This window comes from Mirounga angustirostris, unplaced genomic scaffold (genome assembly GCF_029215605.1).
Source record: "Mirounga angustirostris isolate CCGP_5_RB_7025 unplaced genomic scaffold, mMirAng1.0.hap1 SCAF_1, whole genome shotgun sequence".
Taxonomy (NCBI): Eukaryota; Metazoa; Chordata; class Mammalia; order Carnivora; family Phocidae; genus Mirounga; species Mirounga angustirostris.
In genome coordinates, this window is record NW_026991709.1 from 140,073,252 (window position 1) to 140,088,812 (window position 15,561).

At 36.9% G+C, this 15,561-nt stretch overlaps 1 protein-coding gene across 1 annotated transcript in view; it reads right to left on the bottom strand.

Moving 5' to 3' along the window:
- The window catches only part of NEK10 (NIMA related kinase 10), a 233,142-nt gene that overhangs the window by 32,340 nt on the left and 185,241 nt on the right, over positions 1–15,561 (bottom strand). The window contains exons 30-32 of the mRNA XM_045903905.2: positions 13,856–13,893; positions 13,616–13,756; positions 1,796–1,825 (exon numbers count right to left, since the gene is read on the bottom strand). Of these exons, the coding sequence (XP_045759861.2) occupies positions 1,796–1,825; positions 13,616–13,756; positions 13,856–13,893 (209 nt within the window). The remainder of the gene's footprint in view (positions 1–1,795; positions 1,826–13,615; positions 13,757–13,855; positions 13,894–15,561) is intronic.

The window sequence follows — 15,561 nt, forward strand, 5'->3', positions numbered from 1 at the left end:
TTTCAAAAGTGATATTAGTGAAAAATGATGTAAAATTCTGAAGAAAAAAAAAATAAACTAAGATCCTTATCCTACCAATGAGATAATATGCAGAGACCCTGTAACACTTCAATATTTTACAATATGGGATGCAAAATTTTTCCCCTTTACTTATAAGACTTCTAAGTAAAATAACAATGTTACCTTTTATAACATCTAAAAGAATCTTGGAAATTTTGCCTGCAATTACATCAGGCTGCCAGCAGGAGTCAGTGGTGCTTTGGATACTGTAGTCTTTGAAAAGCTGGGCTTCAGATATGTGCAGTTAACAGAACTATAAGGCTTTTAAATTTTAAAGTCTTTATGCCCTTAATACCATATTTTTAAAACTAATTTTATTAAAACTACTAATGCAAATGCTGAATAGGCAATCTCACAGAGCAAAAAACAAAAACAAGAACAGAAACAAACAAAAGCCAAAAATCAAAAAAAGTATAATTTGTAATAATCAAGGGTCTGAAAGTTATTGTAACCTTTGTTTATTACAAATTTTCACCTGGATTTTTCTCCAGGTCTAAATGAGACACATAACTTATCCTGAGTTCTTATCATTTAGCCACACCACTTTTCACAGTCTGAGGCTAGCTTGGTATCAAATTACATACGAGCTGCTTTCCCACCTTCACATGTCATAGCCACAAGTCGTCCATTCTTAAATTTGAGGAATATAAAACTCCTTAAAGAAGTGGCCTAAGCCTCTAGATTAGCCACTAGGCCACCTCTGACTCCTCTCACCCTCAGATCCACACTGGAGAAAATGGAGGAGAGACTTCAGATATGTGGATATATAGAATCCTCCCCACCTCCCCCAATTCCTCTGCTCTTGCTCTTGCCCTTCCTCCATGTGACCTATAGCATGATTTCTGCAAAAAGAAAAGTCCCTCTCTTCTTCCCTCCATGCCACCTTGAGCCTATATGAAGTTAAATGTGAATATAATCATAGCTTAGCAACAGCTAAAATTTTGAAAAATGATTCTTATATAAATGCTTTCTGAGGAAGCTTGCATATTTCACCATAAAAATTGTTTTCAAAACATTTAAAGAGAAAATTTAATGTGGTCATTAAAGGATTCAACCTATTTTATTATAAGTATGTGACAATTTATATTTAGGACACAAAAACACGAAAAAGAAAACAAATATAACATTTAAAGAAATATTTTTTCCTTATGGGCATCTTTACTTAGTTGAAAAATTCATATAAAAAATTATCCAGTTCCAGTTTATCTGTATTTAATATGTTGTTTAAATGTTTGAAATGTAAAGGATCTACCTTCCCTACGCACTGTGTCTAACTCCTTTGAAGCATCAATTACTTGACCATTAGGATGATGTTTAATAAATTACCCTTAGGGTAAAAATGTGAAGGTAAGTCAGAAAGAATTAACGTAGCTCTAAAAGAGAAAACAGAATGCTGGAGTTATCTGCTGCAGTCCACAGAGATGGACATGTGTACATATGTCAAATGTTCTACAGTGGCATTTCCTATAGAAATGATTCTCAAAACGTAAGTATTATACTGAAAACTACAGACCGTGTAATGCAGCCAAGACACTGTTGCTACAGGAACAGTAACTTCACATTTTCTGAAGCCGGAGGGTTGGATTTTTTGGATCACCTTTATGTTAACTACTTTATGTTTTTGAATATGTGGACTTAACATTCATAGGTAACGAGTTAAAATCTCACAGTATGGCAGAATGTTCCTAGATTGTGATGACATTTTGAGTGGGATATCACACGGGTTTGACTCTACCTTGCCACAAGAATGTGCTCATCTGTGGCCCTAAACACAAAAACAGAGACAGTTAGCTAGATGCCTATCTTCTGAACTACTCAATTATGCAAAGCAACTTAAAATTTTCTTAAGACCTTTTGACCACGACTCTCTCAGTCCCACTAAATCTTTGCCTCTTAAAAATAGTTTTGATTGTTCATTCTCTAAAAAATCAATTTAAAAATGTTTAATTACACATGCCCATCATAAAACAAGCAAATGAACATAAAAACAAACCAGGTGTTACAGAAAGGGCTGGAGGGTCCCTGGAAACACCCCCTACCCCCCTTCAGCACCTCTGCAGAAGTAACCTTTGACATCAGCTTGGTGTGTTGCCTTCTGGTCCCTTTTCTATCCATTTACATACGAAACTGTGTACTTTCAGAACAGTATTTTTCAAACGGTGATTGAATCCTGAAAGCAGTTTAGTGGGTCATGACCAGCATTTTGATAAATGGAATGGAATGACATGGAATATGATAGAAAAATTTCAGAGTACATTGCATATAGTAAGGGTCCACTCAGTTGCGATATAAAATGTGTTCCTTGTTGAAGGTCATTTCCAAAAGACTTGAAAGCTACTATTGGAGAAAGTCTATAGTATTACCTCATGCTTTCTTTCTTTCTCTCTTTTTAAATAAATGGTGACACATCATAAGGTTGTGCTACAATTTTTTTTTTCTTCTTGACTCAGTCTGTCATGGAGATTCTTTTTTATCAACACACAAAGTTCTAACCCATTCTTTATAACCACTATTAAAGAGTGCTACATGTTCTGCCTGCATCATAGTTACTTCAGCCACTTCTATCTCAAAGGGAACTTAATTTGCTTTCAGTCTCTCATGATTATAAATGATGCTGCAGTGAGCACACATGAACATGCCTCATTGTGCATTAAATACAAAAGGTCTCATGGGGAGATAAGGAGAAATCAAATAGCTGGGCCTCAGATATACATATTTCTTATTTTAACAAATACATATTTAAGTAGCTGAATCAATATGCACTCTGACTGGAAGAGAAGCCATTTTTCTACACCTTAATCAACACAATGTGTTATCAAACTTCAATTTTGCCAATCTGACTTTGTTTTATTTTGTGTTTACCTAAATGCTGGTGAGGCTATTGTACTTCTTTGGTGAATTTCCTGTTTGTGTCCCATGCTTCTTTTTCTTATTGATTTGTAAATGCTCTTTATATAGTCTAAATACTAATGACTTTACTGTATTTTATATATTAAGAGTATTTTTACCTAATCTGTTACTTCTTTTCAATTTAAAGGGTATTTCCCATCCCTATCACGTAGACTAAAGGTAATTTTTAGTCTTAGGTACTACCAGAACAGTCTCTCAGATACCCACTGCTGCTGTAAAATGGCAAGACAGGATCCCATGACCAGTTCAGCACTCCTGGGTCCTCTGGCAGGATTATTGAGATGTGAATAATCTCATGAGTTAAGAATGGAGGAAAAAAGGAAATGTGAGACTCAGAATGATAGTTCTATATACTGGCTGTACTATTTATAAACCCTCTTGATTTCCTAAACTACTTCAGCTAATCCTGGGTATGAGAACCATGAATCTCCCTCTTCTACCTGATCAAATGCTCAATTTTTTATATTTCCTTACATCAGAATGTATATTTATTTAGCCCTTAATAATTTTAGGAAAACAAAAGTGATAAAAATTCACATAGTACTGTTTTTAAAATTTTTATTGTGTATTTAAATATTGATAACTCAAGTTTGTGGTAAATGTTAGCCATACCATTCTGAGTTTTAAAGCATTCTCTCTCAATAAATCTTTCAGATCAGCAAACTAAAAATACTATGCTTCCTAACTTTTCACAAAAAAATGCAACACATATTTATGTTGATAATTTTGTCCTGAGTATTTTTATTAAAATAATTTTCTCTTTAAAAAAATCACAGAAGCTGATTATATTTCAATTCCAATCATATGTAGTATGCCTATGATTCATATCTATGTAGTTCCTACTGCAAAAGATAGACAATATTTGGTCCCATTAAAATTTACATCAAATCAAAGTTTAAAATTGACTCAATTTTAACTTCCTTTTCTAGTTTTATTATATTAGTGAATTTAATTAGTGGATTTAATTTTAAAACTTAAAAGGAAACTACAAAATTCCTTATAAAAAGTAATTTAGGGGTGCCTGGGTGGCTCAGTCATTAAGCGTCTGCCTTCGGCTCATGTCATGATCCCAGGGTCCTGGGATCGAGCCCCACATCGGGCTCCCTGCTTACCAGGAAGCCTGCTTCTCCCTCTCCCACTTCCCCTGCTTGTGTTCCCTCTTTGGCTGTCTCTCGCTCTGTCAAATAAATAAATAAAATATTAAAAAAAAAAAAAAGATGCCTTAAAAAAAAGTAATTTATTCAAAGGTATCAGAAATTTTTAAAAGTAATTTTAAAAGTAATATTTGTTATCTTACTCTGGCGAGCATGACCCTAAACAGCAATTTTTACCCCCCTCTGGGGTAGTAAGTAGGAGGATCTGGAGGAAGACCAGTGCTTTTTTAGCATGAACTTGGGGCAGACACTGGGAAGGGTTTTACATATTTAGTTTCATCTAATCCTTGAAAACTTCTGAAGGGTAGTTGTTCTTATTTCATCTTACAGATAAAGAGAGTAAGATTAAATGGGGCACCTAGGTGGCACAGTCAGTTGGGCTTCCAACTCTTAGTTTTGGCTCAGGTCATAATCTCAGGGTCATGAGATCAAGTCCAACATGGGGCTCCATGCTCAGAGCAGAGGCTGCTTGAGATTCTCTCTCTCCCTCTTCCTCTGTCTCTCCCTCACTCATGTTCTCTCTCTCTAAAATAAATAAATCTTTTTTTTAAAAAAAGAGTGTAAGATTAAGGAAACTGTCCAACAAGATCACAGAGCAGGTGATGGCTGGACCATGAAATGAGGTGGGTCCTAAAACACCAAGTGACTCAGTCTAGACAGGAGCTGAGGGGCTCCCACTTCTCCTGACTCATCACTAGGACAATTCCTCTGGTTACCTCAAACATAAAATAATATTTATGCTCCTTCCCAGGCCTCAAATACTATTTCTCTTCTTAAAAGTGTCACTATTTTTAACATGATGTTCTATCTAGGCCTTTGAACATTCAATGGATTAAAGATTTTTGGAAAGCATCTACATGTATTAAACTGGAAATAGGTCTTTGTAGTCTGTGCAGTATACTCTCTCTGCTTTTTTATCTCATGGCACATTACAATAGCCAAGTTAGGGTCCCCTTCCTGGTGCTTTGAGATTTGATTTATGCTATATATCCAGTCTAATGAAACTACCATTCACAACACAAGCCCTGAAACTGTTAATTACTACAATTTGAACAAAAGATGGATTACACTGTATTCTTCAAGTTGACCAAGATATAGTATAACCTCCTATTTTTCTGAATTCTCTCTGCTAAGAGTCAGGAAGTTTTGAACAACTGTAGAAAAGAACATTTTGGGCAGGAGCTCCCTGAAGAAGCAAGGACTATTTTTGCTCTATGAATGGGGCCAAAACATATATTGGCTTTTCTGTATTTGACCAAATACCCCATTGAAAGACAATGCAACCCTTTAAATTTTAGTATAGTAAACAGATTTACTCTCACCTCTTTCCTTAGCTTTTGTAAAATGAAATAAAGTAGCAGAATTGTAATTCAGATCTACAAATGTTCAACAATCTAACACTACGGCCAGCAGTGTAGAAGGTACCAGAAGTTCAACAAAGGATATTGCACTCACAGAGTGTTCATGAAAAGTTTACCCAGAGAACCACAAGAAGGGGGATAGAGAGTTGATGCAAAAGTTACATTTGAGAAGACCATGGAGAATTAGTAAGCCTTTAATAAGCATAGGACATGGATTTGGTGTGAGGGAAGGTATACTTGAGTGGCAGCTTCTGAGTAGAAGAAACAGTTTTCAGCAAAGGGCAGGAGTCAGCTAAGTGAAGGCCACATCTGGAGAACAGTAAGGTGTCTAGTTTATCTAGTGTGCCCTATAATAAAAAGGTACAATATTGAGTACAGCTAAAGAGGTAGTCAGGCACCATATATGATGGTGAGGGCCCATAAGGGAGACTGTGTTTCAGGAAAGGTGATCTCATGAAAAGAAGCCCATAGCTGAAGTCAGAAGGCCTGGTTTGGAATAGCATGTGGTGACCATTGGCCCATGAGGAGCAGGAGCCAAGGACACTGCTGAAGACTGGATCCCCATTACTGGGAGTATGACATCCCATGGAAAGTGAGAGGGAAGTAAGGGAGAGGATGACGACTAATAAGCTTAGGCATGGAATCCTTCCCAAGACTGACCAACACTTCCACAAGCAAGTAGAAATTATTAGGAAGAGACTTGAGAGTCTGCACCTAGTCACCCCCCTTCTGCCCCACCCCGCCCAACTTCCTCCCACTTCCCCTGGTGGCATTTCCGATAGGATGGCAGGAAGCTTCATCAAAGTCTCAGTTCCTTTTACTCACTGGGTGATTAGACTCTTTCACCCCCTTTCATTTGAATCTTCAGAATCAAGCCGTTTAAAGGTCAAAAAAGCAAGGCTGCTTTGAAGCCCTTCCTTCTTGAATTCTGGCTTAATCACTTTTACAATATGTATCTCACATCCTGTTCAGGTTTAATTTGTGCATGTGTGAGGATTAGGGTTTTCCCCACTTCCAAACTTGCTATCTCTTTAGTTACTTTCTCAAACTGTAAAATATAATCTCAGGATTTTTAAGGTCAAAGTTCCTGGAAGTGATTACATAATACACAAGGAGGATGCTGTGTGGAGAATTTTCTGCTGCATTATTTCCCACACTTATTTTTGACTTCATGAGCCTCCTATTGTCAAGTAGTGGAGTGTGAGGCTAGCATTGCCCAAGATGGGGTGGCAGGGAGGAACCAAAGAACAGAGAGAGTACATTTCTGGGCTTTAAAAAGCAATAGTCTAAATAGAAGGCAGAGAGATTCAAAAGAATTGTTGCCGAGCAACCTCTCTCTCCCATCCACTGACCCCCCTGTCATAAGACAAAGCTTCTCTGAGGAGGGAGGACAGAAAGACCAGAAGAAAAGTAATCTCAGAAGAGACTCAAATCCTAGCTTACTTCACGCAGTCTGGGTGGGGGCAGGAGGAGGGGGGAGTTGGATGATGGAGCTCTCTTTAAGTTGGGGATTCAAGAGTGGTAGGGCTGTAGGTTTGGTCTCCATGGGGAACTCTGAGAGCCCTGGTCATAAGATGTTTGCTGTATCACAGCAAGGAGTGGGGTGAGATGGAGAGATACCTTCCCAGGGTATCAGAGGCAAAGAGGGCCTACTGAGTTCCCAAGTCTCCAGGCCCAGAGAGGTGGGGAAGAACTGGCCAACCCTCCCAGGCCCCTGAGATGGTGAGCTGACAGAATGAGAGAGCATGCACTATAGAAGTCTTGCTTTCATTCATGGCCACAGATGGAACCATAGACTGGGAACTGGAAGTCAGGTAGGGCTGTGCCACTACATTCTTTGGATGCCAATGTGGAAAGATAACCATATTCAATAATCAGATCGGATACCAGCACAGGTGGTCTCATGATGCCAAAAATACCACTCAGGGAAGAACAGAGAGAAGAGCAATCCTCAGTCTGTTTGATTTTAAGCTGACAAAGAAATCATCAACACATTGAAATTTACCTTTAAGGTAACTTACTATGTGTTCTGATACGTGGAATGGGGGCTCAATATAAAAATTCAGTTTAGGGGCGCCTGGGTGGCTCAGTCGGTTGAGCGTCTGCCTTCGGCTCAGGTCATGATCCCAGGGTCCTGGGATCGAGCCCCGCATCGGGCTCCCTGCTCCACGGGAGGCCTGTTTCTCCCTCTCCCACTCCCCCTGCTTGTGTTCCCTCTCTCGCTGTGTCTCTCTCTGTCAAATAAATGAATAAAATCTTAAAAAATTAAAAAAAAAATTCAGTTTAGTGCTGGGAAAAATATAAAAAGTTAGATTTCTGTTGCTGAATTTGTGGCCTAAAAATAGCATATGCATTTGGTGTAGTCCGTACAGCCTGCCTTTGCTCCATTGACTTAGTTATTTCTTTCACTATGCTACAATGACTATGCAAGTCATGCTTGCTCCCTTTATTCCTCCTAGAGGGAACATTTTTTTAAAAAGTCAACTCTATTGATGTAACCCAGAATTCTCAAGAAGAAAATATTGTGGTGCGAAAACACACTATGTTCAGCACTATGGCTACAAAGACTAATCAATCAAACTAAAGAACAAAACAAAACAACACAGAAAGAAAAGATGGCATACCAAGCCCCATTCAATTACCTGAATAAGAAGAATTTATCCCAGTCATGGAGAATAGGCAAAATTATTATTGTTTGATTCTTGAACATCATGCTAGAGCATTTTCTGATAACTCCATTTGATCCCAGTCTAATACTATTGGGTAATGTCCCAGTATATCTAACCAATAATCCACACCAGTAAAGGTTACAGGCAGTTTCCAGCCTATAGTGATCCTGATTAACCTGCAGAAATTGATATATTGGTATGACTTTATAGACTGATCAAGAAGTTAATTACAAAAATGTAATAGTTTTATCTCATCAGTCTTATGCTCAATTTAACAATGTTATTTCAGCTTTTCTTTCTTGGCTAACTATACAAATCCCCGTTCTTCAAATGCTCTTGGAACTAGCTCTTTTATTCTCCATCTGGTTCCATCAATAATGGGTTAAATAAAACTAGGACACTTGCTAAAGAATAACTTTAAGAAGAATTGTGCTTTTGCATTCCAATAAAGTAGAAAACAATAAATAGTTATACAAATTTTTTAAAAATTAATTAATACCCTCTCTAAAGTATCCCAAATAATCTATGGAATCCATAGTGAGGAATGTCAATTAAGAATGGGTGAGGTCTATGAGAAGCCTGGGTGGCTCAGTTGGTTAAGCAGCCTACTCTTGATTTCAGCTCAGATCATGATCTCAGGGTCCTGGAATTGGCATCAGGCTCCGTGCTCACTGGGGAGTCTGCTTCAGGATTCTCTCTCTCTCCCTCTGCACCTTCCCCCATGCTCACTCTCTCTCAAATTAATTAATTAATTAAGAAGAGGACAGGTGGTTGGATTGGCTAGAAGAAAGAGGTCTCTTGCCTCTTTCTCATTAATATTGGCTCACTCGTCACCATCCTCAATATTCATATTACTGTATGAAAATAATTCAAAGGGGATTGTAAACACTTGGAAACTATTTTTAAATTCTATTAAAAAGCATTAGTAATAGCAGTTTGGAATTTGAGAGCCTTGCCTTTCTCCATTGACTTGATTATTTTACACTGCTACAATCCATCCAAGCCAGTGATCTCCTCTTATTACTACCAGGGGTAGCTTCCTTCCCCTCCTTCTACTTACCCTTTCCCCCAGGGAAAAAACCCACAAGGCAGGGTTGTGGGCTACCATTTAACAGCTGATTTGCAATTTGCAAATTTCAGTCTTAGATTGGAACCATCAATAACTTCTGTGAGACTGAGTATCTCTTTGGAAAGACCTTATTCTACAAGAACTTGAAAAAAAATCTACATCTCCAGGCAGCATTCAACCTGGGACCTATCTCCTTTGGCAGGAAGAATTAGGAAGAAAATCACCACTGGTAAAAGAAATTTGTTGTCTCCCACCCCTTCCCCAGTCTTAAATCTAACATTAAAGTATCATTGTTCCCCATTTTTTAAGTCATCATAAGGTGATTGTTGCTCTCAATAGCAAGGATAAACAACAGTTTATACAGTGGTAGTCTACATCGGTTACTCAATAGGTAGTTTTCAAGGGCCTGACCTCAGAAAAGTACCCAAGATATATTTAAACTTTACTAAATACGCCTACAATTTGGTTGGGAAATCTAACCAATATATCCAAATCCCAACAAACAATATTAAAAAAGTATATAATTATATGCCAAATTTCATGGTATAGAGAAGTATTATAAGAATTTTTTTTTTTTTTAAATCTGGTGAGCACTTTATTTGCTGAAAGAATTGCCATGAAATAAAACAAGACAAGGCATGTACTCCAAATCACTTTGGCAACTGTGAAATTTAGTATTAATTACTTTATGTCAATAACTAACTTGAAAGTAAGCTACTGAAGGTTGCTAATGACAAGGACCGGAATATTAAGCCGTGCTCTCTGGAATACTTGGATGAAACACTGACTACTTTATTTAGATCTGACCTTTATGAACAAAAGACAGGTACAAAAATAGCTTCTCAGTCATCTAGTAAGAAAGCATAATTAAGAGCCCAGAAATCATGAAGTGACAATTCCTATTCAAAATGCAGAGCATAAGAATTCCCATATATCAGTTCAGCACCTGGTTGTTCGCCGCTGGGAAATGGAAAAGTGAGCAAGGGAGAGGGAAATGTCAGTGTTAATCCAGTCAAATTAGGCCATAGTCTTTGTTGACATTACATGTGCACTTTAAATTTGGGTTTGATTGATGCTCCCCCAAATTTACATTTGACCCATGCTAATGGCATCCACATTATTAAAATGTACTCTATGTACTTAACAAAGGATACATTTCTCATAATATGTTATGTTATGATTTAGTTTTCACAAATATATGACACCACGTCCCCTACCGCAAGAGGAAAGACCCATTTCTTTTTTAGACACAACACACCACATGCTTTCCCCCATTCAAAATATCCAGTTGTTAGATTGACACACAACAGAGCCAAACAATTATTTTTAAAGAACTGAGTCTCCTAAGGCATGGGGAACTTAATACAGCATAATCTTACATAATAAGTAGAACAGATACAAAACTTTTCCAATTTTATTTTCTATTGATTAGATTAAGGAGTAAGTTAGTATAGAACAAGTATGTCATCACCATTTCTCAAATAGTAACTAATGTTCTTTCATAACAAAGAAAGCAGACCTCAGGGTAAGCAGAAAACAGTATCTACTTAGGATTTAATAATATTGTTTTGCTTATACTTCATTTATTTTTACAATTGCCATCTATTTTTGGCCAGGGATTCTATACTGGTTTCCCATTTGTAGCAATAATATAAACTCTCCTTTAACTAAATTTAAGTTGAGAAAGTGAGTCAAATTAAAGAAACCTATATTAGGAAAAGAGTAATACACATGATACTCAGAAATGGTCAAATTTGTGCACTTAGGTAATCCATCAGTGACTAAAGTTAGGGAAATGGAGCTAAAATATTTAACATGTCAAAAATGTTTGTTCATTCATTCAGTCCATGTTAACTAGTGTTAATATTTTTATCCATGCAAGATAGAAATTCCTAAGTTTTCATTTCTGTTGGCAAAGAACTGCAAGTATCTGTATATGTATACATCATATGTTTAAAATATGTATAAAATAAATTCTTTACCCAATCTAGTTGGTATTAAAAGACAGAACAGAAGGACTTTAATAAGTGTTAACTTAAAATGGTTCCATAGTTATTTGTTCTACAGAAGTCTGTGTCACCACAATATGAACCTAGAAGTTCACATTAGGAGTACCAGCTTGACAAAATCATATTATAATACAGCCACTTGGTACTCTAAAATCATAGCTCTCACCATTTGTTCTGCCGGAGCATATGGAAAATGATGTTTACATTCTAGATATGGTCCTGGGAGCACACCCAGGTTTTGACAAAATTCTTCCCTCCCTGACAATTTTTTCTGGAACATTTAGATAATGGGCTTTTGGTTATACATAATGTTCCTTTCATCCAAGCATGTTCCTTTCTATCCAAAAAAAGCTAAATCAAATGTTAAGTAAATAAAAATACATTAATATAGACTGCTTGTAAAAAAAATTATTCATCCACACATTTCAGTGCTTTACCCATTCTGAGTAACAAATATTTAAGATATAACTTACAACTGACCAGCCCAACAGTGTCTCAGGAAACCTTGGTCCAAACTTGTTTCCCTATTGTTGGAGAGCTCTATTAATGTCACCTTTTCATTTTCTTAGTTCGGCTAAAGACACAGAGGTAACAACTGGAATGGAGCATGATTTGCAGATGAGGTAAGCTAAGTGGATAGGGCTGGTACCAGTTGTTGGTGATTTAATAAAGCAACGATAACCCAAACTTAGCCACAACATTTTAAAAAGTATGACTTCTATATTAAGCAGAAAAGTAATTTTGCATTAAGATGGAGAAAAATCAAAGAATTTTTTTTACTTGAAATTAGAATAACCCATAGATACCAACCCAAATGTTCTCATATGCACTGATGTGTCTATAATATTAGTAGAAACATAGCTCCTGTATGGGTGAACTTTAGCATTCACTGACAACACTATAGTATATTCTACAATATCTGTCAGTATATTTTAAAAATTGGATAGTCTAACAAACTATAAGTTTAGAAATAGAATATATTACATGTAAACTGTACTTTAATGCAGTTAGTTTGTTTAAAGGCCAAGAGATCTGACCAATTTCATGGATATAAAATAAGTCTTAAACTGGGCCAATTCAACATGCTCTTTAGGAAAAGGAATTCCTATTATGAATCACAGCAGAACTGTGAATTGCTTAAATAAATATATTTTTCTGCCCTTGCTATTATAAAATCAATCAACAACCATTTTAGCTTCATGATTATATTATGTTTGAACTTACCTTATACCAAACAGCATGGTCAGCATGATAGCTATGGACATCTTAATAACAAAACCATCTTTTTTTGCATCTATGCTGACGGTGTAAATGGCCCCAGACTGTCAATAACTCTTCCAGAGCAAATTTAATAAATGTGAAGACATGGACTAATGTTACAGTAAATCAATTCACATTGTTATGTTCACCATAGGTGTTAACTCTACAAAAGAATGTGAATTAAGGAAGCCAAAATGAAAACAGCATTGAGCAATATTCCAAATTAACCAAAATAGTAAAACAGAACTTTAATACTAAAGAGTCATATATGTATGAATATAAAGCACAAATCACCATACTTTTTCCCTGAATTGTCCAGGCTTAGCTAACAGTTTAACTATTACTGTTGTACTTTGGTCCTCTTTAATAGAAATCTGAAACATTAACTAAGACATTCTGTTTTTCCCCAAACCATTACTTTTATGTTTTAAGAATCCATAATATTTAAATTATTAGAAAAACAATGTTATATAACATTGTTTAATCAAATACAAATAGAAATAACCAAGACTATCTGTGTCAGAATAAAGGAGATAAACAAAGATAAACTTCACTCCCTCGTATCAAATAGGTGTAGAGCTTACAGAAATATGAATGTAGGGTGCCTGCATGGCTCAGTTGGTTAAGCGTTCAACTCTTGATTTTGGCTTATGTCATGATTTCAGGGCCATGAGACTGAGCCCCGCATCTGGCTCTGTGCTGGGTGTGGAGCCTGCTTAAGAGTCTCTCTCTCTCTCTCCCTCTGCTCCTCCCCACCCCCTTTTCTCTCTCTCTCTCAAAAAGAAAAAAAAAAGGAAAAGAAAAGAATGTAAAACAATTACTAGTTTTTGTTAGTAGGTATGCATTTTAAGCACAAATAATTTAACTGGTTAACATCCCCACCAAAGAAGAAATGTAAATTTTAGAAAAACAGCCTATAATATCTCAATCAAATAAGTGAACACAGAAAACATTTTGATACTGTTAAATTGCCAAACTAATAATGGTGGACAAACAAAACGAAATTCTCCTGCTGTTTGTATTAAAATTACCTCCCAAGCATCATTCAGACATTTCAGGCCCAACTATAATTCTGTATTCGCCCATTGTGTGCTTGACATCAACTTGATCTAATAAGTACTACCATGATCTTTGAGATTGCGAAGAATCACAGCGGGAAGGCTATGGGACTGCCACCCCGTCACTAACTCGGCCTCTAGCTCCTTAACGTGGGCCCTGAGCATGAGGGGTGGTACTTTCAGAAGCAGGTCAAGAGGCAGCAAAGCTGAAGAAATAAAAGGGGGAAAGATATGAAACTGTAACATGAATCACATTGAATATTAGGGAGGTATGCCCGAATTTGTTACTGCCCAGATGAAATTACCTGGTCTTGGTCTGGATCCTATTCCACCACTGAAGTCCCTGAAAACAGAATTAGGGGCTGTTAGAAGGACTTATTCAACTTGGATTTGACTAACATTGACTGAAAGCCTATACCTTACTATGGTTTACAATATAAAGATGAAAAAAAAAGATTATTTTCCTCAAGATGCTCTCAAAAGCTTAATAAAGAGGAAAATAAACCCATTCAAACCCATAGCAGACCTCACATTCTGCTGGCACATCAAAGAACCCTGTCTCATCACAGTGGTTTATAAGCTCTAAGAATAATTAAGAGCCTACATCTTAGTGTCTTGGATAATTTTCTTATTATACTTAAAATCAAAATGATGATGTTACATTAAAAATAAGTGTTTGGGGCACCTGGGTGGCTCGGTCAGTTAAGCACCCGACTCTTGATTTCAGCTCAGGTCATGACTCTGGGTCATGAGATCAAGCCCCGAGTTGGGCTTTGTGCTCTGCGGGGAGTCTGCTGGAGATTCTCTGTCTCCCTCTGCCCCTTCCCCCCACTTGTGTGCTCTCTCTCTCTCTTTAAAATAAATAAATTAAATCTGTAAAAAATATAAGTGTTTAAAATTTCACATGTAGTATTTTTCGATGCTTTGTTCCTGTCATCTTAAAAAAGAAATTATAACACTTCCTATGAAAGGAGATGACTTTTGCATTTAAGAGGATTACATTTTTCCTTAAGTTTCCAGTGTTATTAACATCACTTGTTTGCCTTGCCCTGAAATTCTAGACTTCCTGATGATTTTGCATTTTTGGTCTCAGTGCCTTCCACCCCCTGGAGGTGGCCTTAGAGCCCACCAGGGACAGCCATAAATAACCTTCAACCTTGTTTTTTCTGCTGTTATCTAGAGCCAATTTCTTAGTAGTTATTTTGGAATGAAATAAGAAACATCTGTACCCTGACAAGTTGTAAGAACTATACTAAATGTAATGCAACAAAATGTCATGCAAAATTTAAGTCCAACAAAAACATATTAAACATCTACTACATTCAAGGAACATGATAAATATCTGCTGAGTAGGAATGAAGGAAGGGATTTAAATACAAATAAATATGGCTAATAAATCTCTTACCCCAACATTTTCATTTTAAGCACAGAATTCTTGACATGTAAATGCAACATATACCTAAATTATGAAGCAAAACAAAATTGGCCCTCATTTACCCATTGCCCAACTAGAGTACTAGAATAATTCCAAAGTCTTTGCATTCAATGGTAAGTTCCTTCCCAGTCCTTTTCCACTCCTCCTAACTCCCCACCAAGCCAACCCTCTCCTGATCCCACTATTTTCTCTGTCCCTTTCCCAGCCCAAGTTCTCAAAGTCAGTGAAAAGTCATGGAACTCGCCAGCCTTATACAATTAATACACTCTCCCTAGTTCTGGGATAAGAGGCATATTTAGAGAAAGAAAATGGATAAGCCCTGCCCTCAGAAAGTTCAAAGAGGGGCATAATCTCAGTAGTATCCAAAAATGGGCAGGATGCTCCCGGGCTGAGCTGAGGAGCAGAACAGCTGTTCCAACACTTCATATCTTTGCATACATGGTGTATCACAGCACACATAAGGGAGTAACCCTGTGCCTTAGCCTTCTAGACAGCTCTAGCACTGTCCAACAAAAATTCAATGCAAACCACAAACAAAAATTTAAATTTTCTGGTAGCCACATTTTTAAAAAGTAG